The sequence below is a fragment of the Centroberyx gerrardi genome, chromosome 9 (assembly GCF_048128805.1).
Source record: "Centroberyx gerrardi isolate f3 chromosome 9, fCenGer3.hap1.cur.20231027, whole genome shotgun sequence".
Lineage (NCBI taxonomy): Eukaryota > Metazoa > Chordata > Actinopteri > Beryciformes > Berycidae > Centroberyx > Centroberyx gerrardi.
This window is the reverse complement of record NC_136005.1, coordinates 14,451,537-14,478,273: the sequence shown is the minus strand read 5'-3', so window position 1 is coordinate 14,478,273 and position 26,737 is coordinate 14,451,537. Positions and strand designations below refer to the sequence as shown.

Below are 26,737 nucleotides of genomic sequence, written 5' to 3'. Positions count from 1 at the left end.
GTGTTTCTCTAACAGGCAATGTGTTTATTATATGTACATTGCTGATTGCTCTATATCATTAAACCCACCAAGACATGGGCTGACTGAGCCATCATCCAATTAGTGCACTCTTTACACTCTCATAAAGTGGCAGAAACGCTTTAGTTTTACAGTCGAATAAAGTGACCCCACTTAACTGTTAAAGAAACTGACCATGGCTAATTCTGCCATTCATTCATCCATCCTACTAAAGTAAGCTTACGCTGGGCCAAAATTCAGAAACCTTTTCACAATTCTCCTTATTTCCATTTTCTCTTTACAGAAAGATCTAAATCTTCAGTGCTTCAATAACATAAATTACTCAAAGAAAGGTAAAGTCAGCTCGATTTCCTTATCAATTTTTATTAAATTTCATCGTGTTAACTTATTGGCTTATTTTTGCTTAGTTTTACCTTCCAATCAATCAGCAGCTCCAGCATGACAGATCAAACAGCGCCCCCCCGTGGCGGCCTGCGGTGGTATAACCAACACGGGGAGGGTGGGTCCGCTGAACCCCATGTGGTCCAGAGAGGTTGGTAATAGTGGGGTGATCTGATCAATCAGACTGACCAGAACCTGAGCAAAGCAGCGCTATATTATTTCAGTCAATATATCTCGACAAATACATATTTACATTAATACATGACTTCATATATCTTCCAGAGAGAATAGTTTTGGTGCGGACTCTGCCTGCCACGAGCCATGATAAGATCCTGGAGATTATTCCATGTCACCGAACCCACCAATCAACGCAGTCCTTGACTCACAGTAAGGTAACATCATATTGTACACATGATTAGGCCCAACAAAAGAAAAACAGTAAACGTTGCGTGACATATAATCATCTCAACACATTTAAATAAAATCAACCAGTCAATGAATTAATCAATCAGAGAGTAGTTGTTCAACCAGCATTCAAGGTGAGTTCCCCTTTAAGTACAAGAAGTCAGAAAATGCATAGAGGAAGACAGCGTGAAACTTAAACAAGACCCGATTGGAAAGTAAGTGAGACACGTTGTTACATATAGTCTGGTCCGTAGTATGTTATGACAGGCAAACAGAAACTGTGAGAAAGTGAGGTGAGAACCCTGGTCTCTCAAGCATCAAACACCTCCCAGGCTAGGAGGACTCCCTTATGGTCCGAAGATATGTGGGCTGCCTTGGCACTTAATGCCATCCGTAGAGGACAAGAGAGGAAATACAGTCATTAACCCGCCTGCTCAGAAAAAGATTCCTCCCCACTCATACAAGTGTCCTTTCAGTTCACCTTTATTTGATTACAGGCGGTGCCACCTGAAGACGCGCTCCCTCCAGATGAATCCCACGGCGGGACCGCACCACAGTCACGGGGGGGACAGAGGCATCACACAGCGCGGCGTGTCGGACGGCTGTCAGAGCTCATCCTTCTCCATCTGCTGGAACGCCTCCAAGTCCTCCCGCCAATCAGCTAGCAATTCGTCCACTGATTGGCTGTTCAAGTCCGAGTCGCCCTCAGGCTCCTCCCTCTTCTCAGAGTCTCTCTCCGTTTTGGGCTCTGCCTCTGGAGGACTAACTTCTTCTTGTTCTGATGGACTAACTTCGTCTGGAGGACTAACTTCTTCGTCTGGAGGACTAACTTCCTCCTCTGAAGGTTTAACCTCCTCAGGAGCTGATTCGTCCAACTCCACTGTGCTCATTTGTGATTGGTCAATAGGTGTCGAGGAGGTGGGAGTAGTCCTCTCAGTTGAGCAGCCCTCCTCTTCTTGTGTGTCCACACCTGAGGAGAAAAGGAGGGGGGTGAGATTCAACCACTCTCTAGATGAACATGTGCAGGACACACACACATGCACACACACACACACACACACACACACAAACCGCTTTCCTCCTCCTCAGTCAGTAATCTATACAAAATGCCTCCTGGTAGTCATTCTCAGTCAAAAATAGAGCAGTTTTCATCAAGAGGCTGTCAGCTTTAACAGCATGATGCTGACGGTGAGTCATGTTTCCCACAGGATGAAGCCCGTCTCACATAACTGCACAACCAGACTGAACTGAACTGAACTGAGAAAAACTGATCCAGTAAGAAGTTGCACTGTGAAATTTTCACTGGACTGATTAGGAGACATTGCATTTTGTCCAGCACAGACGCAGACTGTAAATGTGGAAAGGAGTTCTCGGTTATTTTAATCCTACACAGGAATCCACCCAGGCTTTCAGGTGAGTATAATTCAGTTACAGATATGCACAGGCTATCCAGATATTTTGCCCTCAGGGTGGCCTTGTGGTCAGAGAGACCGTTCCTCAACCACAGGACCTGGGGTCGAGCGTCTGTGCCGGTAAGCATCGGGCCTGCTGAAGTGTCCTTGAAAAAGATACTGAATTCCTACCAGCTCCAGGGTGCGTTCATGTAGCTGAGCCTGTGCTCTGACCTGCCCGGAGGGGTGCAAGCGAAACCAGAATTTCCTTATGGGATCAATACATTATCACACCATTATTAGTATTAGTTGTAGAGTACAGCTAAAGCACTAACGCACGTCTCTATTGAAGCAAAGACAGCCAAATATGTAAAAGTCAGCATAGGTAAAATCATGAGAATAAAAACATTAGACACAAATTAGACGTTTAGCTTTTGTTAAGTGAGCATCTACATAGCATATACATGGTTTGGGTGGGAATCTATGCGTGGGGTCTAACCTTGCAAGACTGTCCCACTTCGCCTTGCCTTTCTATGTGCATCTATTGCTTTGCTCCAGTGTGAAAAAAAAGGATAAAGAGCTGTCATGCTCCTAAGCTCTGAGGGGGCGAATAACAGATCACACTATGCTGCCACTGCACTAAGCTTCTCTATCAAACACACAATCCTGTGGTTAGAGGGCAGAGCGAGAGAGAGAGAGAGAGGGACAGAGAGATATGGGGTATAACTGTAAGGAGGAAAATAGAGAAAGGCAAGGGAAGGGGTGAAAAAAAAAAAAGAGTGAGCCAGGCAGAGAGAAGGAGAAGAAGAGAATACTTACTGCTCTCAATCAGGCTGCCAGGGAGAGGTTTACCTTTGAATATGGCTGCTGCTCATCCAAAGGGGAGAGAGGTATGGAAAAAAAGGAGAGAAACCGAGAGAGAGAGAGAGAAGAGAGAGGAGAGAGGAGAGGAAAGGCACTGTTACAGCCCACCACAGGGAACAGAGGGACTCGGGAGATGAGGAAAAAGAGGAAAAGAGAATAGAGTGCTGGTAAGGGTGCTTACCTCCACCCTCCATCAGTAAAACTACAGCTGGTAGGTGGCTGAGATGAGGACCCACTGGAATGAGTCACCATCACCCAGCCTTCAAATATTGCCTGAATCCCTACACTTCATCTTTACTTTAAGTCAAGCACAAACTGAGGCTCAGTCAGTGGGGTGATATGAGTACGTTAATAAGATTTTCCCAAGAGAGATAAGGGAAACAAAGAGGAGAGTTTGACAGGTTAGGAAAGCACATGGCGGTATGTCGCAATTGACTGCAGTCCCACCTCTGTCCCTGGCTTTGTCGCTCAGCAGCACCTCCACCTCCCTGTACTCCTTCAGCGCCTCCAGCAGGATGTTGCCCTCCTTGTGGAACAGGAAGAGGAGAGGCAAGGTGACGTCATCCGTGTTGCGGCCGTCACCGGCCATCTGAAATAGGGGAGCCGTGTCGCTGCTGCTGCCCTCGTTGTCGTCTGGGAGGAGGGAGAGAAAGGGGGGAGGACAGCGGAGCATGATGGGCAGGCAAGAGAAAGAGTTGAGGTTAGCAGAGTGGTAGACGGTCTTACAGTTATTCATTTATAATCAGTTTATAGAAGTTATACTGTATTTATTCAGTCATCATGCAATGTGCAGGAAGCTCCACAGCTGGTCGTCTTGGAAGGTAATCCATTTATCGAGCCCTAATCTAGTCACCGAGTTGATATCCTGCGTCTTGTGTCATTAATTGCTTGTGCTCACCGATGACAATGCCTCCGATGGCGCCAGCCTTCTGGACGTGTCGGGCCTTCTCGGCAAACATGCACTGACCCCTCTGGAGCAGGGCGATGCGGCCCTGGACATACTCAGCATTGGCCAGCTCGGTACAGCCACTATAGGGCTCAGCCACAGTCACAAAGCCTCGTACCTGCACACAGGAGAAAGAGAGGGAAGAGATGAATTCTCTTTGGCTAGAAAGAATGAAGGAACACTGGTCAAAATCCCCTATCATGTGCTGTGTAGTTCTGCTGTCTAATCCCTCATGTTCTCCTACAGGCTGAGGATCAAATCCCATCAGGAAAATATTCTAGGAGTGTGTGTGCCCTCTTAAAAAACAGTCAGTCAGTGACTCTCTGAGGAAAAACAAACATGCAGACAGTTAGGTGCCCATTTGGAAATTGGCAGCTTGGCTGTCACTATAAAATCCACTCACCCCTGTGGTACTTTTGGAGAGGTCTGTGCCAAACTGTGCTGGGCCAGCAGTCAGCACCACTCTGCCAAAGAAGGGGTGTGAGACGAGCTGGATGGCTCTGGGAGGGAGCTGCTCTTTTTGCTGCTGGCTGGACAGCTCCATCATCTCCTGCATGAAGCGCATGCCATCCTCTGCAGCTACCGCACTCACCGCCTGGGTGTGGGTGTGCCAGGGAGGGGAGAGGAGAGGAACATTTAAAAATCAGAATAGAAAGAACACTGCAATTAGAATAGAAGGAAAACGTTGGACAGAAGTATATTCTGAAGAAATGTAATTATTTTGGCTCGGCATTTTGTGTACTTTTGTGATTGTGAGCCATTTATGAGAACATATGGTTGTTTACCCGTGTTGCTAAGTTGTTTACCTGCGTAGCATGCTGCACCAGCTGCACCCTGCCATCCTTCAGGTGGATGAGGCTGACTCCCATCCTCCTCAGCAGCTCCAGATGTTCAGGGTTGTTTGCCATGAAGTCCTGAGCCCTCAGGGGAGGACGACCCATACCGGGCTCACTGGAGGGATGGAGGGAGAGAAGGAGGATGGTGAGAAAGAGGGAGGACACATATGAGAAATAGAGGTGAAAAGTGAGGGACAACAGCAGGTAAATGCTGTTGAGAAATGCTAAATAAATTAAAAATGGAAACCCTTCTTTTGTGTCAGCATATAACCACAGGTACCATCTCTATACATACCGGTAAGGAGCAGGACGGGGGCAACTCTTGTCCACAGCGCTACGGATCGGTTCTCGCAGGTTCCGAGGGAAGGCGGGGTCAGGAAACAAGAGGCGGGTGTTAGGACAGGTCCAATCAAAGTTAGAGTCGTCCAGCTCTTCCTCTGTCTGAAGCATCATGAGAAAGTGAAAGGTGTTATTAGTAATTGGATTGTGTAAAAGCTTTCATCACTTTTTTAAATCTAGCTATAATGGTATCACACTGATTACCGTCATATTTGCGGCGGCAGCTGAAGTGTTAGGGGCCATGGAGAGAGACAGGGGCAGCAGGTGTGCCTCTGTGGTGAAGATGTAGTCCTCTACGTCAAAGGGGAGGTCCTCAGCATCCGCGAACAGCAGGAACAAGTATTTAAACATTTCAGCCAGGAAGAACGAGTCCATTCTGAGAAGAGAGAAGAGGTGCAATGGGGCACCGGGCCAAAAAATACGACACTACATTAAAACTTTTGATTTATTTACCAGTCAGGCACTATGTGCACTACAGTGCCAGCAAGACTATCTATCTGTGTTTTTTATCCAGTGATCATTAAGTAGCATTAAACCTTTCCTACACTATAACGATTTGATTCACCACTATGTATGATTATATTGCGTTTGCTGTAGTTATTGTCATCTGACTGCATGTGAAACATTTCTGAATGATGTCTACAGTTGCACTTCAGAAGTCTTTGAGCTGTATCATCCTGCAAATGCTCCGAGCCCCCGTATTCTCACCGGTCCTCGTGGCTCCCAGTGCGTACGTCCTTCATGGCAGCGAAGCCACAGGGAACACGGGCGAAGCGATTGAGGTTGTCCAGAACGGTGCGGCCTGCCTCCAGGTAGTAAGGGTCTCCTGTGGCCTGGGAGAAAGAGAGGACAGTAGTGTGGTCATAACAGAGGGCATATATAGATATATATATGAGACCCAAGGTCCGTTACTCAATGTTAACAGTATGCCAGCATGCCAAAAGCTAAATTGAAATTGAATTTAAATGTTAATAGAGAATGCTAATTAGTCATCTGTATGATTGCTGCTGCTTAATAATTGCCAACATTGAGGCGGTGGTTCTTAACCAGTTTGAGTGAGCTGGATCACAGATGTACCTGGAGAATTTGCTCAAATGTCAATAAAACTGAGGTCAAACAGCAAGCTAACATTAATGAAATAAACATTTAACCAAACAAGCTCATGATAATAGATGTTTCCCTCTGTACTGTGGCTCCGAAAAGGCTGAGAACCTCTGCATTATGTCATATATCCCTGATAAATTACCTTGTAGAGGAAATAGGTGCTCTCTGCAAACTCAGGCCTCAGGGGATGCTGGGCCCAGTGTACCCTGAAATCAGTAGTGAAGGCCTGCAGATGGATGGAGAGAGACGGAGGGGGTCAGCACACCATCCCAAGCGGTATATAGTTAGAACAGAGAGACAAAGCTAAAATGTAGTCCAGAAGTGCAAGCTAGCTAATTTCCACAGTGTTTTTTGTTGCCAACACAAGCCATATGGAGTAATTTGAGTGTCCACATTTTTCAGTGATGCAAGTCATTCATTGTGGCACCGTTACAGCCTAGGGCAGATGAAGACAGATGGGAGAAGACAGAGAGACAGAGAGAGACAGATTACCTCAGGGAGGAAGTTGTGTTTCTTGGTAACTTGGTACAACATCTCGTGGGTCTCAATGGCAGGACGGATATCTCCCTTCAACACCTGGGACGTGTGGAACGAACAAAGTTACTGAACTGCCGCAAGAGGCTACAGACAGAGCAAATGCTTCCGTTAACATGATGAGTATCATGAAGAGTAAAATCATTGATCAAAGTGACTATCCTTTGGTTGATACATAAGTGTGGGATGTGCAAGTCTGACCTGTAGTCCAGGGAAGAAGGCCAGCAGAGAGTCCATCCAGGTGCGAGCGGGAAGCAGAGGTTTGTGGATGTGGACATCTAGCAGCAGAGGAGGCTGGCTAATGTACTTCATTATAGATGCATAGTGCTAGGTGGGGCACACAAAGTGGATGAATTGAGGATATAATAGGCTTATGGTGCTAGTTGGGATAAATAGAGCAGATGGACAGTGGGATGTTATAGGCATACTCAAAGAGACCAGGGAGAACTTAAAAACAGGTCGAGGACAAAGTTTATACCCGAGTAAACATCAGAAACTATAATATCAACACTAAATGCCACACTGCAAGACAGAAGGGTTAAACCGAATCCAGGAATACACAAATTTAATAGTATAACCCTGTCCTATGTGGGAGAAGCCATCGTGACAGAATCCTATTATGCAGACAGAGAGGGCTCTAGTTACCCTGTATGAGTGGATGTTTGAGAGTCCCAAACAGTATGTGTGTGTGTGTGTGTGTGTGTGTGTGTATTATCTCACAATATTGAAGCGCTGCAGAAACAGGTCATCTCCCAGGAGTATGTAGGCCTTTAGCAGGTATTCATAGTATGAGTCAATTCCTGCTCCCACTCCACTGTCTGGAGAAACACAAACACAACACCTCTGACGACAACAGAAGTAAGATGTCAAACAGATGTTCTATTTTTGCCCATCTACCCGCTGTACCCTGACATCCTCTCTCCTCTCACCCACACAAAAACTCTCTCCCTCCACTTCCCCATGTCCTCGTCTCCTCATCCCTCCATACTCTGTCACACCCCTCCTTTTTGTCTCACCCCTACATCCCCTATTTCCTTAGCTCACCCCTTCACCTCCCCTTTTCCCCTTTCATTCCCTCCTCCCATCTCACACCCCTTAATCTCCCCTTTCTCACCCCTTCGCCTCCTCCTCCCCTCTCATCCCTTCATCCCCTCTTCCTCCCCTCTCTCACCCTTTCATGTCCTTCTCCTCTCCTCTCACCCCCTCCTCCCCTCTCTCACCCCTTCATCCCCACTTCCTCCCCTCTCTCACCCCTTCATCTCCTCCTCCTTCCCTCTCTCACCCCCTAATCTCCTCCTCCCCTCTCTCACCCCTTCATCCCCTCCTCCTCCCCTCTCTCACCACCTCATCTCCTCCCCCCCCCCCTCTCTCTCACCCCTTCATCCCCTCCTCCTCCCCTCTCTCACCCCTGCGGACCCACTCTCCAGAGTGGATGTTGATGGTGGTCCCCACCAGATTGCTATTCCTCTGTCTCTTCTCCCACAGGAAGTCCAAGGCTCTCCGGGCGTGGGCCTGTGGATGTGTGGGAGGGTGCATCATTGATCAAAAAAAAAAATCAATCTTCTGACCAATACGTACAGTGAGACAGTGTAATCAATCTATCAGGGAACGGCTACTGCAGTCTGCTGCTGCCAAGAAATAAACCAGTCCTCGGCTCTCATATTATCTCATATGGAAAAATTAAACCTCTTCACTATTCCACTTGAAGCACAGGATGCAAAACCTTCACATCCACTAGAACAAAATATGATATGATATTGGAGGCATAGAGCTGAAATTGAAGACCAATCTTCTTGTCACACAAGAGGTAAATTGATCAAAGAGCTTAAAAAGAGAATATCAGTGTCATTTAGAGTTAGAGCCCATTTACTTCTGTCTACTGTCTATATTTCTCCCAATCATTTTGCAATGCACGCCATATGTAATTAATTTTTTTTACATTTCCTCGTTTTTAAAATGAAAACATGTCAAACCTAGCTTGACAGTACTAACTGCTGTCACAACTAACAAAGACGCCCTGAATTAATATTTTCTGGCGGAGACTTCCATTTCTTCCTGTGGGTGTCAGGTGATTGACAGTAAGCAGAGTACAAAATGTGCACACTTATATGAAAACAATTCAACTCAGGCACAATGAAATAATGATAAAGAACCTTTAACAAAATCAAATTAAGGCTTCATGTTTACTGTGATGGATTATCTTGCTCGGGCAATTTTCAAGTCTGTGGAAGTAGTTTTTCATACATAAAATTAGTGCCAGCAAATGGCTTCTTCTGAAGGTTGGAAAACAAGCCCTGATATCTCCAACTATGCTGACTGTGTGCAGACAACTAGGAAAATATTCTAGGAGAGCATAGACGACTGGCACAAACTTTAAAAAAAATCAGTGGTCTGGATGCACAGGACTTGGATCACATTGCTATTGAACCTTACAGGCCGGATTTTAAGGTGATCAGGTTTGCACTGCATATTTACATTTTAAATATGCTAGACGCAGTCCAGCCACAATATGCACATGACTCATGAGCGGTGTAAAGAGGTGAGGAGGAAGCAAGAGGAAAAGGACACACACTCAGATTTCATTCAACACAGCCACAGCAGATGCATGACAGACATTTTAGGTCATGTATGGATACACAACAATGTGGTTTCATAACATCGAGTCTTTGTAACCCAATCTCAAAAATGATCCAGTGACAAAGTGTAACCTGAATTATAGATACGCAGAGAAAGGTGAGGCACTTATATGTTAAGGGTCGGCATAGCAAACATCCCAGCAGACCAGCAAAACATACAATGGAAGTTTAGTTTGGGTGCACCAATCAAAACATATATTGTGTTTGATGGTCATCAGTGAGCATGATATAAGAGTGTATCCTACTTGGACATTTTCCAAGCAAAGCCATACCCATACAGGAGTAGTGACCTCTTATTATGCCTTTTTTCATTTCTTACTATTAACTTAACATTTATAACATAACTTATAAATTAAGATCTGAATACAGATCTGAAAAAGTAAGTTTCAGTAGTGAATAGGAGCATGATTGGTGATGATGTGTTGGCTTTTTAGATGCAGGTAAGTTTTCAACATGTTTTAAAAGTGGTCCACTATATTTAACTATTGTGTTACTATATGCATGGTAGGCGCTGATTATCTGACGACGATGTGTTACCTCAAACACAGGGTCCCCAGTGAAGCGACTTAAGGCAGCAAACTCCAGGATGATGGTGCCTGCACAAGCCGTACAGGTGTCCGTTTCTGTGCCTGTTCTCGTCTCAGGACCCCTGACACCATATTTCAAGTTCACCTGTTGCGCAGAATAATAACAAAATTAAAAATCTGTTTTTAGAGCCACATTTGGTTTGCAGCAGACTGGGCATGGAAACTAGTCAACCGCAAAAAAGTCTGCGTCTAAAAGCTGTGACAGCTGCGAGCGGAGCGCTGAAGCAGAAAATGGAATTATGCAGTCATGATCTGATAGGGATGTCGTTCGTTTGTCCCCTTGCTGTGAGCATCCTTTCAGCAAATGTGCATGTCAGCCCGTCATCTTTCAACCCTGCAAGTGTGTGCAAAGGTGGCCAGTGCTAATATGTGTTTCTGTGCATGACTGTGTGCATGTGTTTGTGTTTGTTATGTTTGTCTGTGTACATATTTGCCTGACTGTACACCATGTATGTTTCTGTCTTCAGATTTAACTTAAAGGGGTTCTATTATAAGAATTTAAATTTCTCTCTTTTTATATACATATATGATGACAGGTGTTTAATGTAGGTATTGTTAAAATTGGATTTTGTTCAAGTGGTTAGATGTAAAGTTATTGCATTTTCAAAAATCGAGGCTTCCGTCCTTTTTCACAACTGGACCTGATCTTCACTGGCTCCCCTCACTAAACAATGGCTAAAACCCAGACGGTTATCCTCATTTCAATTAGAGCAGCCGCTATTGTCTGCCAATCCAGGTCCAGTATTGTGATTGGTCTGCCTGTGAGGGCTTAGTGTTCAAATTCATTCAATAAATAACCTTTTTAACTAATCCATATTGCAAAACATCACGAAGAACATTTTTCTTATCCTGAGCCATTTGAAAACAAAATCATGAAAACTAATATTCAATTAACTCCCACAAACAAGACACAAGCCCAACATCCCCACATTACATAGACAACAGTGTATGTAGGTTGATTTCTGACATTAAGAGGTTCAATCTACTGTATGTGTTAAAGCGTGTTTGTGTGTGTGTATTTTTGTCTCACCCTGGGGTAAGGCAGGCCACTGCTGGTGTTGAAGGCAGGCAGCAGTCGGAGGCCCAGATCTTTGGCCATATGCAGGAGCTCATCCTGGTACCACAGCATGTGATGCCCCCCCTCCTTCAGCATCACAGCCATGGAGTGCCCTCCCAGCAGACCTCTGAACACACACACACACACACACACACACACACACATTCAACAGCTACATGTTAAAATCAAACTGTAGCAGAATCCACTGACTTCTTCTCACTAACTTTTTTACTTAGCTGAATTCAAAACTAACAGATTTTGAGGACAAGATGCTCTATTTGTTCACTGTCAGAAAGAAGAGATTCCATAAAGTTTGTAAGATTACTGTTGCAGGTTTTGTCTGTTGATAAACCAGTCCAAGCTCACCCCAGGACACGGATGTTGGTTTCAAAGACAGACACCACAATGTCGTTGTCCAGCCTCACATCTGACAGGACTCTCCTCACTGCAGCCTCAAACTCTGTCGTCTTGTTCAAAAGCTGGGAGTAAGGAAGAGTGACTGAATTATAGATCTTTACAGTATTTAAATGAGGAATAAAACCTGCCGCATACTGTTTATAAAAATGCTCCCAGAAATATTGAATTATTTAATTAATGCTCTCAAGAATATTTTATTCATAACATTGACATTTCTTTCTACATCCTAATGAGGGCCCACAGAGTCAAAATGTCAATGTTACGCATTAAATTTTTCATGGCACCATTTTCCTAAACAGTGTGCATACCACATTCCTCCAATTTTAATCGATCTCTGCCATGCACTCATATCAGGTTTTCACTGGATGTGTGTGTTCCATTCTACTACTTTACAAAGTTCACCTAAATAAACATAAATGCAACCTCAATAAACGTAGACAATAGAAGTAAAAATTACTCACCACAAGAGTATCCAGAGTGTCTATGAGGGTCAGAGAGAACCTAGCGCATGGGGAGACAATCAATCAATCACTGTTTACCAAGCCTGTCACCGCCCCTTGAGGAAAATGTGTCAAAATGATTCAACATAATGTCAGCTAATCATCATGTGTGAGTGCATCTTTGCCTCTGAGTTCCACCTCTGCAGCATTATTGTCATTATTGTCCCATTACTACACACTGACTTCAAGGGAGGAAGGCAGCTCGCTACTCACTTGCCCAACGCGTCGTCCACGTCACCCCGACTGGGTTCGAGCCCTCGCACCCTTCCTCTGCACGTCAGAGGCATCAGCTCGTCTGCTGGGTACGCATGGTCCTGGGCAACAACACACACACCAAACTTTTTACACAATGCAGCTTTGACCTTCATTTTCCTCTGTGCCCTAAGAGGCCAGCTCAGTCTGTTCAGACTCCGCTCACCCTAAGGGTGCATGACATCAGTTAAGCCAACATGAAAGAAGCTGCAAAAAAGCCACTGGGGACATTTAGAAAAGCAAGCAGTGCTCATTACCATTTTTTGCTGAATTAGCGACTGAGATTAAAAACACACACCCAAACATCACAAAAAAGGTGAAATTATTGTTTGGAAATCCATATCTCAATGCAAAGCAACAGAAATGTCACAGCTTAATTTCATACAGATATTCTCACTTCTGCGCTAACACTATGGGCAGGGATACAAAAGGGCATTTCAAAAATAGGCTTAGTGACCTAAAAGCTGCTCAATGTTCCTGAAACTAATTCAGTTATCAAGGTGGCAGCACAAAGGCTTATTTATTAAATTCCTTCAACTAGAAATCCCTGTTTCTATGAAGGGAGAGGAGGAATACTATTTAAAACGGCATTGTGGTAGTAATCGACAACCTGACAAAGACCAATTCAGGTTGAAACATTGTTTGTTTGCACAGAAGTCACTTTTGGTGATCATATTACTGTGTGCAGAACTACTTTGAAATTTGTTTGAACATTTTTTGTACAGCACCACTTAGAAACTTGGATGTGCATATCAAAACATTTCCAAGGGAAGAGGACTTACCATATAATTCTGATAAGCATGGTCAAACATCTCAACCACTTGGTTCCTTCGGGAGGGGTAGAGCACAGAAACAAGTCAGCATGTGTCACATCTTTTTTTGTCTCACATTATGCTCCAAGGATGCTGAACGTTTTTCTCAACTCACCTCAACCTGTGCCTCTCCTCCCGGGACATAGCCTGCCCCAGGCTGCATAACGCTCCAAGCAGCAGCGATAACAACAATACAGGCGGCATTGTGGTAGGTGGGCAAGATCGTGACACACATATAACTACAGTTTGGCTCTCAAGTCAGTCAAGGAGCATACGTCTAGTCATTACCACTACACTCACCAAACAGCCAACACTAACAAAGAAGTCGAACACCTAAGAAACACAAGCCTAGACTACCTCATAGGTGTTTCTACCTCTGAGATCATGTTAAAAGATATTTTTGGCTTCGGCCAAGAGGTGTTGGTTAATCTTCAATGGTTACAAATAACAACATCATGAATCAATCCTGTCTCCACTGCCCAAATTGCAGTTACTAGTGTCTAGCTTAGTTCTGGCCACTTAGACTTCATCTATGACTCTCAGAAAAAACAAAATCACACAGTACATCCAAGGGATTGTTGGATTTGTGAGTGAGAGAGCGACTGGACATGGCATAAGTGTGTATCTACGGTCAAAACTCCTGTTCAGTAGTTTGCAGGAATGCTGTTATTTCAAGTAATAGCCCAGATCTATGATGTACTCCGACATATGAACCACGGAGCACGCATGCGTTGTAGTGGAAAGTCGCTGCAGGTTGCTGGGAGCGGGTTGATCTGTCACACCTGTTTACTTTCCAAGCTGTCACCCGGACCTACTTTCATGGAGACGTGTGACACGTTGGCATGCACAATATCAAAAATGAATATCTCAAAGCAAGGCCACAAACACTTAACTTAGGAGAATCCAGGGATCTAAAGATGATAATGATGCCAGCTTCCACATATTTTCATATCCGAGTCTTCATCAAGTTACTTCTAGCCGTCTGAATATTCCACACACACTCACTAGAAACCAAAGCAAGTACCGCCGACTAGAATAAGTCTTCCCGGCTTATCTATAAATATCTAGCTATATTCCCCTTCCTCAAATCGTTTACCTACTCCACACAGTCAACAAAGCCAATTCAATCAGCAGCCCTACAAAGACGTCTTGCTCTTGCTCATATCAGATTCCCTGGTATCACGTAGATAATATGTGGTTGGGAAATCTTTTTCAGATGTAAATATTTCCTCCTTTTGACAGTTCTCTTTCGCCAGCCAGCCAGTCAGGCAGGAAAGCACTTGTTAGGATTTAGCCAGTTAGCCAGCCGTGCTAGCCAACTGAACCGGTTACAATGTAAACAGCCTGAAAACAAAACAAACCGAAAATAACCGCTTCCATTGTTGACCAGCGGACCTCGGCCAGACTGCCTTGTCTTTCAGATTGTGAAGTGGATACGTTCGCCCCCCATCTGGTCTGACTTGATCTGGAGCCTCAAGGTATGCGGCTACTTCCCCTAGCTAGCCTTCAAGCGGATGCTGTTAGGAATAAAGCGTCAACAACATCCGCTTCCTGGCCGTCTGCTGAGGTCCCGCCCCTTACCCTGCCCATCTCAAGATGCCTTCAAGTGCTGCTCGTAAACTGTCTAAAGTCCTAAATACAAATCTCAAGTGGTTACACGGAAATGGACTCTGTAACAAAACTAAGTGGATGTTGTTTTACTTAATAATAAAATATGTAGTTGGGAAACATTTTTTAGACAGTTCTTGTCAGCCAGTCAGACAGGCGTCTGTTGTTTTATTTAATCATAAAACAAGATACAACAATGCAATTTATTGGCGTAGAATGCCAAACCATAGCATGTAACCCATGAATGCAACAGTTTTACTATCAGTAGTGGTTGGGAAGCCAGTAGTGATAAGGCTTCAGAGTGTATTTACCACTTTGTTGGGTCTTGCATAATTACGATTTTTACAACAGCATGTCAAGGCAGCATTTAAATTCTGTTTATCATAAGAATAACTACATTTAAATCTCCGAGTAAATTACAAGGAAATCGGAATCGCACCCCATCAGTTTATATGCTCTATAAGATTAATATTTCCTAATTCCATCAAACGTTTAGGAAACCCACGTATATCTTCCTTTTTTCAGTATTCACTCCATTTCCCATGCTGCTTTGCTTTGTCACTTGACACTGGAATGGTCTCACATGATAAGTTCATCAACAAATCCCTGGTAGTACACAGTAAGTCAGGTTGCAGCAGGCGACTTCCTGTCACAAACTACTTGACTACCGCAACTTGGAGAAGGGACAAGCTCTTACAGGTACAGAAGCCTAGACTTTGTTTGTGTTTCACCCTTTTACAATGAAATACTGATGAAATGCAGATTAATTTACGCTCAATGTAGCCTTTTGTATCTCGATAGCTCCTCTCCTGCTCTGATTCATTGTTTATCGTTTTCCGTGTTGATGTTATAGCCTATAAGCTTTATTATAGTGTATAATCTTGTTGTTTCGGTGAGGTCTCCGTAAGCCTTGAGTGGGGTTCTCACCCCACCTGCACACTTATATTTATTTTCTATTTCATTATATTTATTTTCTATTTCACATGTTTTTTCATGGATTGTGTCTCAATGTGCGCAAATAAAATAATAATAAAAAAGTGGGGTAAGCTATTTTAGCTTATTATCTTATTATTATTTTAGCTATTATTTATTGACTATATTGTTTATATACAATGTATGCTAGCCTACATTAGGCTCATACTGTAGATAAATACTTGGGTACTTTATTGTATGTTGTCTGTCTATAAGATTGAAATGTATTTTTCCATAGAGAAGTCATGTTTCTTTAATTGTAATAATATAGTAATATATTGTACAAGTGCAGAATACAAATTGAAACTTTTTATTGAAGCAGAAATGCCAATCCAACTGAAGTTAAAAGTTCCCACTGAGCTACAACATCTCATCTGATTCTCTTTCTCTCTCTCTCTCTCTCTCTCTCTCTCTCTCTCTCTCTCTCTCTCTCTCTCTCTCTCTCTCTCTCTCCCTCTCTCTCTCTTAGTCATGGCTCCTGCTGTTGGTAAAAAGCTGACTGGTCTTGTTGCAGCCACCTTTACTCCACTTACTCCACAAGGGTGGGTAACAGAAAAGCTACATTTTGGGTGTATGAGTGTATACTCATACACCCCACCCCACCCCACCCCACCCACCCACCTCTGTAACTGTGTAAACTGTGGCCATCTTGCACTCTTACAGAAGTAGATCACCGTGACATGTATATATTTATTGTTCTTTTTTCTCCCCACGTTTTCCCAAAACAGTGAAATCAACCTCTCAGTGATTGAACCTTACATTGACTACTTGGCAAAGAAACAAGATGTAAATAACATATTTGGTAAGTTTACAGGTGGATTCTATCTTTGATATTTGTCATTGTCTATCGTCTCTGTTCCCACCAGGATCAACTGTGGTGTGACACGTTCAGCTTTTGTTTTGTTTAGTTTAGTTTTAATAGATGTTTTGTAGGACTAATTTTATGTGTTGCTCTCCAGTTAAGGAGTAGAACCCGCACACCGAAGTATTATTTAACTCTTTATTTCATGAAAACGCTTCGAAGCGTCAGCTGATGTGCGGCACTCAACCCAACACCCACTGTCGATGTGCGCATAGTTAGTTGTTTGCTCTCCAGCTAACTCAATGTTAACTGACCTTGCTGGCAAAAAAAAAAAGCTGTTGATGGAACATATTGCGCTGTGTCTGGCTCTGCTTGCTATCTAACTGTTAACAGAAAGACAGAGCAAAAGATAGACACAACAAAGATATAAACTTTGTCCTTCCTCTTGTTTGAAAAACGCTGATCAATGTTTCCTACACATCATAATCCATGAAGTCACATGCTGTGAAGATTATACCAAACTTTACCCTGATTACTATTTAATTTCCTTGACAAACCGTTTCCCTCCAATCCCAATACATCATCCTGGTTCATGCTCTCCTCTTGCCTGTTAACTCTGTCATACTGTATCTTCCTCTCCACAGTGAATGGCACCACTGGAGAGGGCATGTCTCTCAGTGTGGAGGAGAGGAAGATGCTGACGGAGGAGTGGTGTCAGAAAGCCAAGGGCAAGTAAGTCATCGGACGGGGTCTTTCCATGGAAATGTGTCTGCATCATCAGTTGACACAGAGAAGAAAAAAAACAGTTGATAGTAGCCGGTGAATGTTGTGTCTGCAGGTTGGAGCAGGTGATTGTGCACGTGGGCTGCCTGAGTCTGAAAGATTCCCAAGAACTGGTGAGTTACTGTGTTTGTTTACTACTTGTATGTCATTCACATTCCTACCTGTTACGTAATATGAGTCGATACATCAGCACATGTTCACACCACACCCTCACTCTACACTGCACTTTATCTACATTGTTTAGAAAAATGAAGTGATCATATGCTATCATGGTAATTTTACTTGTAAATCAAAATTCTGTCAATATTTTTGTGATCGCTTTTACTGTTACTGTTCACTGGAGAATATGTAAATTTGCATTTGCTCCGACGCTCCTTACCTAATGGTGGCTCCTACTTCAGTTAGTGATTTCCTACATTTCTCACAAAGACTTTGGACATCTCCCAGAGAATGTGCCTGAGGTTGTATTCTAGTTATTCCAGTTAGGAAAATGTGAGAGTCGCACCCCTTACTCAAACACAACATGTGTTGTAGCTGCATTGCATTCTGGTCTTTTGAGGCTACTGTCGGTGGAGAAATTGGTATCTCTTCCTCTTCTACAATAGATTTCTCCCTGTATGATTGTTGAACGTTAGTGCAAAATGGTGAATCTAGAAAGAAGCCCTTGCTCTTTGATCCTGAGGGACTGACACCAAAAGCTAACATTTATGGTTGACCCCCCCTCCCCCTCCCCCTCCTCGCCCCCCCGTCCTCACCCCACCCCCCCTCAGGCTCGCCATGCAGCACAAGTAGGGGTTGATGGGATATCGGTCATTGCACCATCCTTCTTCAAGCCCAGAACTGCAGGTATGTGATGATAGAGGGGGAAAGTGTTTTATCTCCATATTTTCAAAGAAGGTTTATGCACACTGATGATATGTGGATAACTACTGATGTCCCACTGCCTGCCTACCATCCACTTTCACATTTCACATTTCATTCACATACCAGCACTGTATAATATGTCTCAGACTAAGACATCTGGAAAGAAAAATGTTATGTTTACATGGGTTAAATTTTCCTAATTTCTTTCCTCTCACCCAAACTCAGATGCCTTGAGGAAATTCCTCCAGGAGGTGGCTTCAGCTGCCCCAACTGTGCCCTTCTACTATTATCATATTCCAGCTGTCACCGGTGTTAATGGTTAGTGCCACTGATTTGATGCGTTACATTATTGTAAGCATTTTGCATCTTTTGATAGGATGCCATTCTGTATTTCTACCTTGAGGGACTCTGCATCTCCAACTACAGTGAATGCCGTTATCCAGTTATTGAATTTCAGATGGTCTTTTTTTTCCTCCCCAGTGCCAGCTAGAGACGTGTTGGAAGGTATTGAGAAGCTCATCCCGTCCTTCAGGGGTGTGAAGTTCAGTGGAGCTGACCTGATGGACTTTGGCCGATGTGTCAGCTACAGTCAGCCTCACTGGTCACTGCTGTACGGCGTCGACGAGGTCAGCTTGTCTTCCTCTTCATCTGTTTTGGTCTTGTTTCGTTCGCCTGTTTTTTACTCTCTCTCGATAAACTGTTGATGAATAGTTGTGACTCTGACCTGATCCTAAAACATTTCCTTTCATCTTGCCATAGCAACTGCTTGCAGCGCTGGCTATGGGCGCCCACGGAGCAGTTGGCAGGTCAGTGTGTTCTCTCTATTATATATATATATCTACTGCATTTTCAGCTTTCAGTCTCACTGGCAAATTTACAGTTTGTTATTTAAATTGCTGTTATTCATTTTTCTGCCCTCAGCACATATAACTATCTAGGATACCATGTCAACCAGCTCATATCAGCATTTGAAAAAGGGGACCTCTCCCAAGCCAGGACAATACAGGTACTGCACATTTCCCCCTGCTGCAGCTCTCAGGTTCTGTTGGTATTTTGCATCAATTTTGTTTACTGACATCTTTATCTAATTTCCATGAGCAGTTCAAGGCGCAAGAGCTTCTCTGTTATGCCATAAAACAAGGTGAGTGATTGTAGTGCGATGATGTTTTCTACCAAATTAGATCTGACTTAGTACTCATCTCTAGTAGACTAGTTGTCTCTCTCTACCTTAGTAGCTCTTTGGTAACTGTCATAGGTCATAGTGATTTTGAAGTGTAGGCCTATTGTGATTTCTATTGTTGTGATGTTGTTTACAGGGTTTGATGTGGGAGTAAACAAGCAGCTGATGAGTGAGCTGTCAGGACTGTGTCTGGGCCCGCCTCGACTCCCTGTGCTGCCATGTCCTCCTGCTCACGCTCAGCCCATCGCAGAGAAATACCACAGCATCTTTCCTGACCACTGATACCACTGATGTTCACACTAGATTGCTAAACTCTACTTGATCTGTACAGCCCAACTAAGTCCTGTTGTCCATGCTTCAGATTCCCAGTGACTGTGGGATGGTTCCAGCTCTGCAGTGTGTAGTGTAAGTCTAGCATCAGCCATTTAACTTTGCACCAAACCTTTCCGTCATAAAGGAGGGAAACTAAACACAGCCTCCATTTGTCAAATTGAATGTTAGATTTGCATTTGACCAGACTTGAATTATAAAACAGTTTTTGGTAGGCTATAGTTTAGCAAATGTTTTTATTAAAACACATTATTAAGCTGTACCAGCAAATACAGGGATGACACATAGACCGAAACTACATTTTGTGCCTTTTAAATGTACTGGAACATACCAGTTTTTTTTTTTCCACTGGGGGAAAAAAGCAAAAACACTCAAGTAGCATAGGGAAAAATGTCAACAATCATAAAGTTACTGTATATTCTCAGTTGAATAAGTCAGAATAGTTATTGTTATTTCTATAGGTTATATCTACATATTATCTATGGGCATTCTCCATTGACAAATATTTTTTCAGAACTAAAGATTTAATCTGTCACTGTGTAAAGGAAAAATCTTACATGTTAAACATTTTTAGCTGATAATGTTGCTATCATTCCGTAAAATGTGTACAATTACTAACTTTCATAGCCCAGGGAAATGTAACATTTTTATTTTTTATTGCTACAAAAGGGCTGTGAAATCTCCTAATAGATCATCAGTGTTATCTTGATATCATTTTATACTGAGTAAAATCATGTTTTGTGTGAGAATCCTGAAGTTGCTTTTAAGAGTATACTTTTTGAATGACAGAAAAAGGGAAAAACATTATGAACAATCCTATCTTTGTACTGTAACAAGTTGCTGATTTCATACAAATAAATGTGCTGATCCATTCACTGATTCATACTGATTCATTCATAAACTGATGTCTCTTTTTCGCTTATGCTCTGTTCCCAAAACGTTTTCAAATCACATGGCCAAAATATCTCGTCCTTGTGCAAAGATGTGGTGTTTTGTGTGAGTGTTTGTGTGTGTGTGTGTGTGTGTGTGTGTGTGTGTGTGTGTGTTTAGCTTCAGTGAGAGAGTGCGGCTTTGTCCTTGCCAGTGCATGTCTCGTGGTTGTGGTGTTTACTCACTTGGTTACTTTGTATTCCTCTCCTTGCCTTCCTCTCCTCCACTTCTATATCCACTATCTTTTCCATAGTAAACATTCATCAGTGGCTTATTCCTCAATCTGGGCCGTTCATTTCCCTCTGACAGGTTAGAGAGACTACAGTGTAAATATATCAACATGTATGTAAATAACAGAACACAGTACACATTTTGTCTGCAGTGTAGAATCTTCTGTTTTGTCTCAGGCTTGGTTCAGTAGAGCACATTTTGTTGGGATGTAGCAGCACTTGTTGAGTTATTTGTTTGTTACTGTGCTATCGTTCTGTTTTACTTAAATCTGTGTTTAATTTGAAACTGGTTTGGTGCTGAGTAGCTTAGCTGAAACTTGGGGGGAGACTAATTAGTTTTCAAGTTTTTGCTAATTGCAGGGAGTGGTTTGAGCTCCACTTGGTGAACCGGTACTTATTGGCCACAGTCATTCTACAGTGTCAGGCGTAGCATCAGCCTCCTGGGGCCGGCCTCTTGTTGTCAGCCTCTTGTTGTCAGCCTCTTGTTGTCAGCCTCTGCGCACAAAGACTCCAGGCGCACAAAGACTAGGGAGTCTGTCTGCGGGAGTCTATTGAGGGAAAGCCAGAGAATAGGGACACACGGCTAGGATTGTCTAGGAATTACCTTGTAACTTACACTACCTTTCCTACTTCTGCTTTCCTGACTGCTACATTATGTCTCTCTCTCCCAGCCCCATTGTCACATCAGCTCATAGGCCCCTTAGACATGGCACTACTTTCCAGTGTAGGAACCCATCTAGCCAGATTTATCCGTCTCGCTCCAGCAGTCCTTATCACATTATTGCTGGGGGACTCTGGAACTGCCAGTTGGCAGTTAAGAAAACTGAGACCATCTCAGCCCATGCTTTGCCTCAATCCTTCCCCTTTTTGGCCCTCACTGAGACCTGGATCATACCTGAGAACAGTGCTCTCTGCTTATTCTTTCTCTGACACCTCCAGAGCCTCCGGCCGTGAGGGAGGCACTGGGAGGCAGAAAAGAACTAAATGGAATGAGAAAGAGGCACAGGAAAGACGGCTGTGTGATTTTAGCCGGAAACGGTTGGTCAGGATTCAGGAAACACACTCACAGAGTTTGAGGAACTCACAGAGAAATCTTTGCACTTCTCATCAGGCTACAGGAATTGACTCATTGTAAGCAAATGGTATTGTGGTATTACAGTAAAGCAAGGCAAGAGTCAGTCACAGTTTGGTCCGCATAGACTTCTGTTGTGCTAACAGTGTGAAGAGTTTTGAAAAAGTGAGTCTAGCATTGAGACATGCTTGTAACCAATTGTAAAAAACTGTAACAAATGAAACATAATCTATATTTCACAGTCACAGTGTGGTGATTTCTCCCACTGCTCCCTGGTTTTGTAAAAGATCTCATATTGGGGTCTTGCGGTTCCTTATTGCAGCAAGGCCTTGTTGTTCTGGGTGAAGAACAGATATATGGAGGAACAGTGGTGAGACACAAAGCTCACCTGTGCGTTTGGGAAAAACTCTGCCACTAAGACACAGCAGCCATCTCTGGATTCTGCAGCTGTGTGCCAAAAAAAATCAGTTCTGTCTCATTTGCAGTAATTTATTTTGCATTTGTTTATTCATGCTCAGCTTGTTCAGGTCATGTTTCCACATGAGTTGGTGCATATTTCCAGAACAGTGTGGAGTCAAAATAGTGCAGTGTATATTGTGTGTGTGTGTGTGTGTGTGTGTGTGTGTGTGTGTGTGTGTCTTCCAGCAGCCTTAGCCTCAGGCTGTGTCCCTTGTTCTGAGCTGCAGTGTCCCTGGGTGAGGAGTGTGTGTCCTGGGGGACTCATGATGGAGCTGTGCGGCTACAGTGAGTCCACCGAGGGGACACACAACACATGAGAGGTCAGTACCTGGGTGTTCACTCACAGTTTGATGCTCCCACAATCAAAAGTCACAAGTTGTTTTGTTTTGGAGGGGTTTAATCAACTGTTGGCAGTTACATGGAGGAAAATATGTAATCTTGATCTAATATAAGTCATTATTCAATTATCAAAATTATTTAGCCTGTACCTTTGGGAGAGGCTGACTTTGACTGAATAATTACTATTATTATTATTATTATTAGTAGTAGTAGTAGTAGTAGTTGAAGTAATAGTATCAGTATTAGTATCAGTATCACTATTAGTATTAGTTTTAGTATTAGTATCAGTGTTAGTATTACTATCAGTGTTAGTATCAGTATCACTATTAGTATTAGTTTTAGTATTAGTATCAGTGTTAGTATTACTATCAGTATTAGTATCAGAATCAGTATTACTATTAGAATAAGTATTAGTATTAGTATACTACTAACATTAGTATTAGCATTTGGATTAGTATTAGTATTAGTATTAGTAGTAGTAGTAGTATTAGTACTAGGACTAGTATTAGTATTAGTATCATGTTCGTCTCCAGTCTGTAAAAATGAACGTCTGCACTGTAAGTCACCTGGCCATCCTCAGATGAGTTTCAGTGGGTTTACTGTGACAGAAACCTGAATCCCTGCCATGCTCGTGTGCACCTGCATCTGCAGTGGTAAGAGGATTGGTGCCATGTTTACAGATGGAGCCTGGGAACAGACGGAGACGAACAGTAATATAAGATGAAACTCTGATGATCCCCGTGGGGAAATTTGTCTGTTGCAGCTGAAAATAGTAAAGGGATACGGCAAATAAAAATAGAATATAAACAGAGCATAGAATAGAGCAAATGGTGGTTATGTAAACATATTCAACCACAATTTCAATACAAGGACATATTAAAGAAGTAGAAATATATGCAAGAAAGCATGAAACATAAAAGTACTGATTACAGTAATAAGAGGGTGTGCAAAATAGCAGTAATAAGGATGTGAAATATGTGTAGTATGAAATAAAGGGAAAAAGTATAAAAATATCAACACATACAGTATGCAATATACAACAAGTAGGAGGAATATAAGAATATGACGAAAATCAATGAAAAATTGCAACATATACTGTATATACAAGATGTGAAAATATGCTCAAATTCACTTTAATGGGTCTACAGAGGGCCATATGCTGTACAGAATATGTACAGTAGATGTGCAATGTAAAACATATATACACGTTCCAAATGTATTCACTTTATTGATGTAGATATGATGTACAGAACATGCAGATTTGGGTATGTGCATTACTGGCTGTCCAACTTTAAAAAACTCAGATGGAGGCACCATATGTACAGAAGTGACAATAAATAAATTGACATCTGTTCTCATGATCCCTATCATATCAGAACATGTGTGTGGATTGAAATATGTACAGAACAAAGTGTCTAGAGATACAGTATGTACCAAATCATATGCAGAAAATGTACCAACATACTGTATATGTGTGACATACAGTATATACTGTTATATAGATAGATGTATAATCCGTGCAAGCAATTCTGTTTAGATTAGTCCAGAGCAGAGGAACGTGAAGGTCCTCCTGGACAGTTTGTATACTTCGTACAGACAGAGCAGGCAGGCAAACTGCTTCAGCATCCTCCTTGTTGGCTAAGACCGGGCCGGTGGGACAGGATGCAGATCACCTAAAGAGCTTCGTGTCTCACCTTGGGGGAGGGGGGAGGTAGATGGTGAAGGTGCTCCGTAGCTGCATCATGTCACCATAGAGGGAGTGGGCCTCATCCTCCCCCCTATACTGCCCCTACCGTACCCCCCCCCCCCCCCCCCCCCCCCTCAGGCCACAACCCACCCAGGGTTCCTATGTCAAACCTGTAAAAATAAATAAAAAACAGGTTTAACTCGTTCGCTCTGTCCTTGCTCCCCTCCATTGTTTATCTCATCTGCCCATAGCCAGTGATCCTTATCTTCCCACTCCACACCTCCTTCACACTGTTTTTCTGCAAACTGTTTTCAGTCCTGTCCTGGTGCTGTAGGAGCTCTTTCCATCCTTAATGCTCCTCTTCAGCTCCCGTTGGACAGACTTACCTTCCTCCCTGTCCCCTGCCTTCACAGTCCTCTTCTACCTATTGAGGAGGGATTTACAGTAATATCCTTTGTGATCCAGGAGCAGCTGGCAAATATTTATAGTTTTACTTAGTCATTCCGTGACATCATGCACTGCAGTCCAATTGTCAGAATAAAAACTGATTATAAGTAGAGGATATGATTGTTACTTATTACACACACTCCTTATTTGCCTTATTTGATACTTGACTTCTAAATTCTACAATGCATTATTGGATAGTTTGGTCAGCTTTGAGCACAAACACAAATGCAACCAAACTAGAAGCTAACAGTTGATTTTCTATCAGATATCCAATGAAGGGATATGCACCTCTACACAGTGTGACCAGGCGGCAGACAGGCCCTGTGGCAGACGCCGGGTGTCCCGGGGTGTGGGTGTGGGTGTGGGTGTGGGTGTGTCATGTGAGCACTGCAGCCTGCGACTGTGACGCCCTGCGGACTCGCCACCTGACTCTCTGTCCTGTCACTGTTTAAAGGCTGAGAGGTCCTGAGAGGTCTGTGAACTGTTTCAGTATCTGGACAGTAGCTCTCTCTTTCTCTCTGCTTCCCTCACTCACTCATTCACTTGGACTCATGCATGTACACACACACACACACACACTTTATTATTTGGAGCATCACTGACAGTGGCAACTGTTGACAGAAGAGCAAGAGGAGCAAGAGGAGCCAGTGTATGGCTGTAGCTGCAGGGCAACCATGTGTGTGTGTATGTGTGTGTGTGTGTGTGTGTGTGTGTGTGTACTTATTTGATTCCATTTAAAAATCTGTAAAGAAAAACGCCCTGGCCCTGCCTCTCCTTTTCAAGATAATGATCGTGTGTGTGTGTGTGTGTGTGTGTGTGTGTGTGTGTGTGTTTCAGACAATTCTCTCCAAGGTGATGCCAGCTGTCTATTTCTTCGTGCTCCAGCTGATTACTTCCTCACCAAGTCCCACCCTCGTGTTGAACAATGCTGCCCCCTGCTGCCTACTGTATAGACCTGCAACTATCAGAAAAGCCCACCGGCCCCCATCTGCTCAACTGTTGTTCCAGGAAGTTGCTGTCATCACTGCAGGAACCATCAAGGGAAGAAATAACAGGAATGATAACACTCAGTACAATAAACTGAAAGGGAAAGTTGGCGTATTATGTAATGAGCCAAATCAAGCAGCATGTATTGTTTGGAGGAGAGAGGTTGCTTCAACTTGTCCCTACGAGTTTATATTCACAATAAAAGCATCACATATTGCTTTAATAGTGACAATCAATCAGGCTGTCATAAATTAGTTTGATTTAGTATAGATGTGTCTGGGCTGAACACAGACCCTTACTTTTTTTTTTTTTATCTTGACAATGACACCATGAATAACTTCGTATGATATAATATCCCACAGTATATGGAAGCATCACTTTCAAATGGAGGCTTCTTAACGTGCTTGACTTTAAGAAATAAAATAAAAAATCAGCTATTGGAAAACAACTGACAAAGCTGTATTTTTTGCTGTGGGCAAAAGCTGCTCCTTCTCCATTTCTTCTTGAAGTCACGGGGCATATTTTGTTGAGAAATATTTACATTAAAATATTTAGTGAGCTTGTTTTTAATTAATAAACACAATTACTCTGTATGTTTGCTTGTTTACATTTTAATTTGTAGTTTATGAATAAGTCAGTGGAGAAATTATTTGCCAAAACAGAAACAGACTGAATTTGTATTACTATTCATAGAGAATACAAAGTGTCAATATTAAGTGCATATTTTCATAGTAAATACTTAGAATTTGCTAATACTAATGCCAATACTGATACCAGTAAATACTTAAGAACAGTTTTTAAGAATTTAAAAAATCGTCTTTATGTTTACACTCCTTAAACAATAAATAAACAAAATACTGTACTACGCCTACATTCTAATTTTAAAAACGATAGTAATCTTAATTTAAATTCTAGAGGAACAAATATCACAACAAAACTATAAACTATATATCCCACAGGATAGTGAT

At 42.8% G+C, this 26,737-nt stretch overlaps 2 protein-coding genes across 3 annotated transcripts; one reads left to right on the top strand and one right to left on the bottom strand.

Annotated features, from left to right (window-relative positions):
- Positions 1 to 361: 361 nt before the first annotated feature.
- Positions 362 to 14,578, bottom strand: edem3 (ER degradation enhancer, mannosidase alpha-like 3). 2 transcript variants are annotated; one of them, XM_071921948.2, is made up of 21 exons: positions 13,195 to 14,578; positions 13,050 to 13,095; positions 12,229 to 12,329; positions 11,977 to 12,016; positions 11,465 to 11,577; positions 11,072 to 11,225; positions 9,992 to 10,126; positions 8,225 to 8,330; positions 7,539 to 7,636; positions 7,020 to 7,145; positions 6,777 to 6,860; positions 6,427 to 6,510; positions 5,889 to 6,013; positions 5,385 to 5,556; positions 5,137 to 5,282; positions 4,812 to 4,956; positions 4,409 to 4,600; positions 3,958 to 4,123; positions 3,507 to 3,692; positions 3,015 to 3,062; positions 362 to 1,774 (listed from the first exon to the last, which is right to left on the bottom strand). In XM_071921948.2, the coding sequence occupies exons 1-21, from the start codon at positions 13,281 to 13,283 to the stop codon at positions 1,410 to 1,412; spliced, it is 2,721 nt and encodes a 906-aa protein (XP_071778049.1). In that variant the 5' UTR covers positions 13,284 to 14,578; the 3' UTR covers positions 362 to 1,409. The 2 variants fall into 2 exon arrangements, with proteins under 2 accessions (XP_071778049.1, XP_078141740.1); XM_078285614.1 differs by lacking the exon at positions 3,015 to 3,062.
- Positions 14,579 to 15,160: 582 nt separating this feature from the next.
- On the top strand, positions 15,161 to 20,490 carry npl (N-acetylneuraminate pyruvate lyase (dihydrodipicolinate synthase)). Its single transcript, XM_071921919.2, has 12 exons — positions 15,161 to 15,386; positions 16,129 to 16,201; positions 16,388 to 16,461; positions 17,106 to 17,193; positions 17,300 to 17,357; positions 18,015 to 18,090; positions 18,334 to 18,426; positions 18,589 to 18,734; positions 18,868 to 18,914; positions 19,030 to 19,114; positions 19,210 to 19,249; positions 19,425 to 20,490. Exons 2-12 carry the CDS (start codon positions 16,131 to 16,133, stop codon positions 19,568 to 19,570), a joined length of 924 nt encoding a protein of 307 aa, XP_071778020.1. The 5' UTR covers positions 15,161 to 15,386; positions 16,129 to 16,130; the 3' UTR covers positions 19,571 to 20,490.
- The last annotated feature ends 6,247 nt before the right edge of the window (positions 20,491 to 26,737 follow it).

Coding starts and splice junctions, on each gene's coding strand:
- edem3 (XM_071921948.2), bottom strand. CDS start 13,283: ATGCCGCCTGTATTGTTGTTATCGCTGCTGCTTGGAGCGTTATGCAGC. Junction 10,127..11,071: donor GTGGCCTGCCTTACCCCAGG/GTGAGACAAAAA, acceptor TCTGCGCAACAG/GTGAACTTGAAATATGGTGT. Junction 4,957..5,136: donor CCCCGTCCTGCTCCTTACCG/GTATGTATAGAG, acceptor CCATCCCTCCAG/TGAGCCCGGTATGGGTCGTC.
- npl (XM_071921919.2), top strand. CDS start 16,131: ATGGCTCCTGCTGTTGGTAAAAAGCTGACTGGTCTTGTTGCAGCCACC. Junction 18,427..18,588: donor AGCTGTCACCGGTGTTAATG/GTTAGTGCCACT, acceptor TTTCCTCCCCAG/TGCCAGCTAGAGACGTGTTG. Junction 19,250..19,424: donor CTGTTATGCCATAAAACAAG/GTGAGTGATTGT, acceptor TGTTGTTTACAG/GGTTTGATGTGGGAGTAAAC.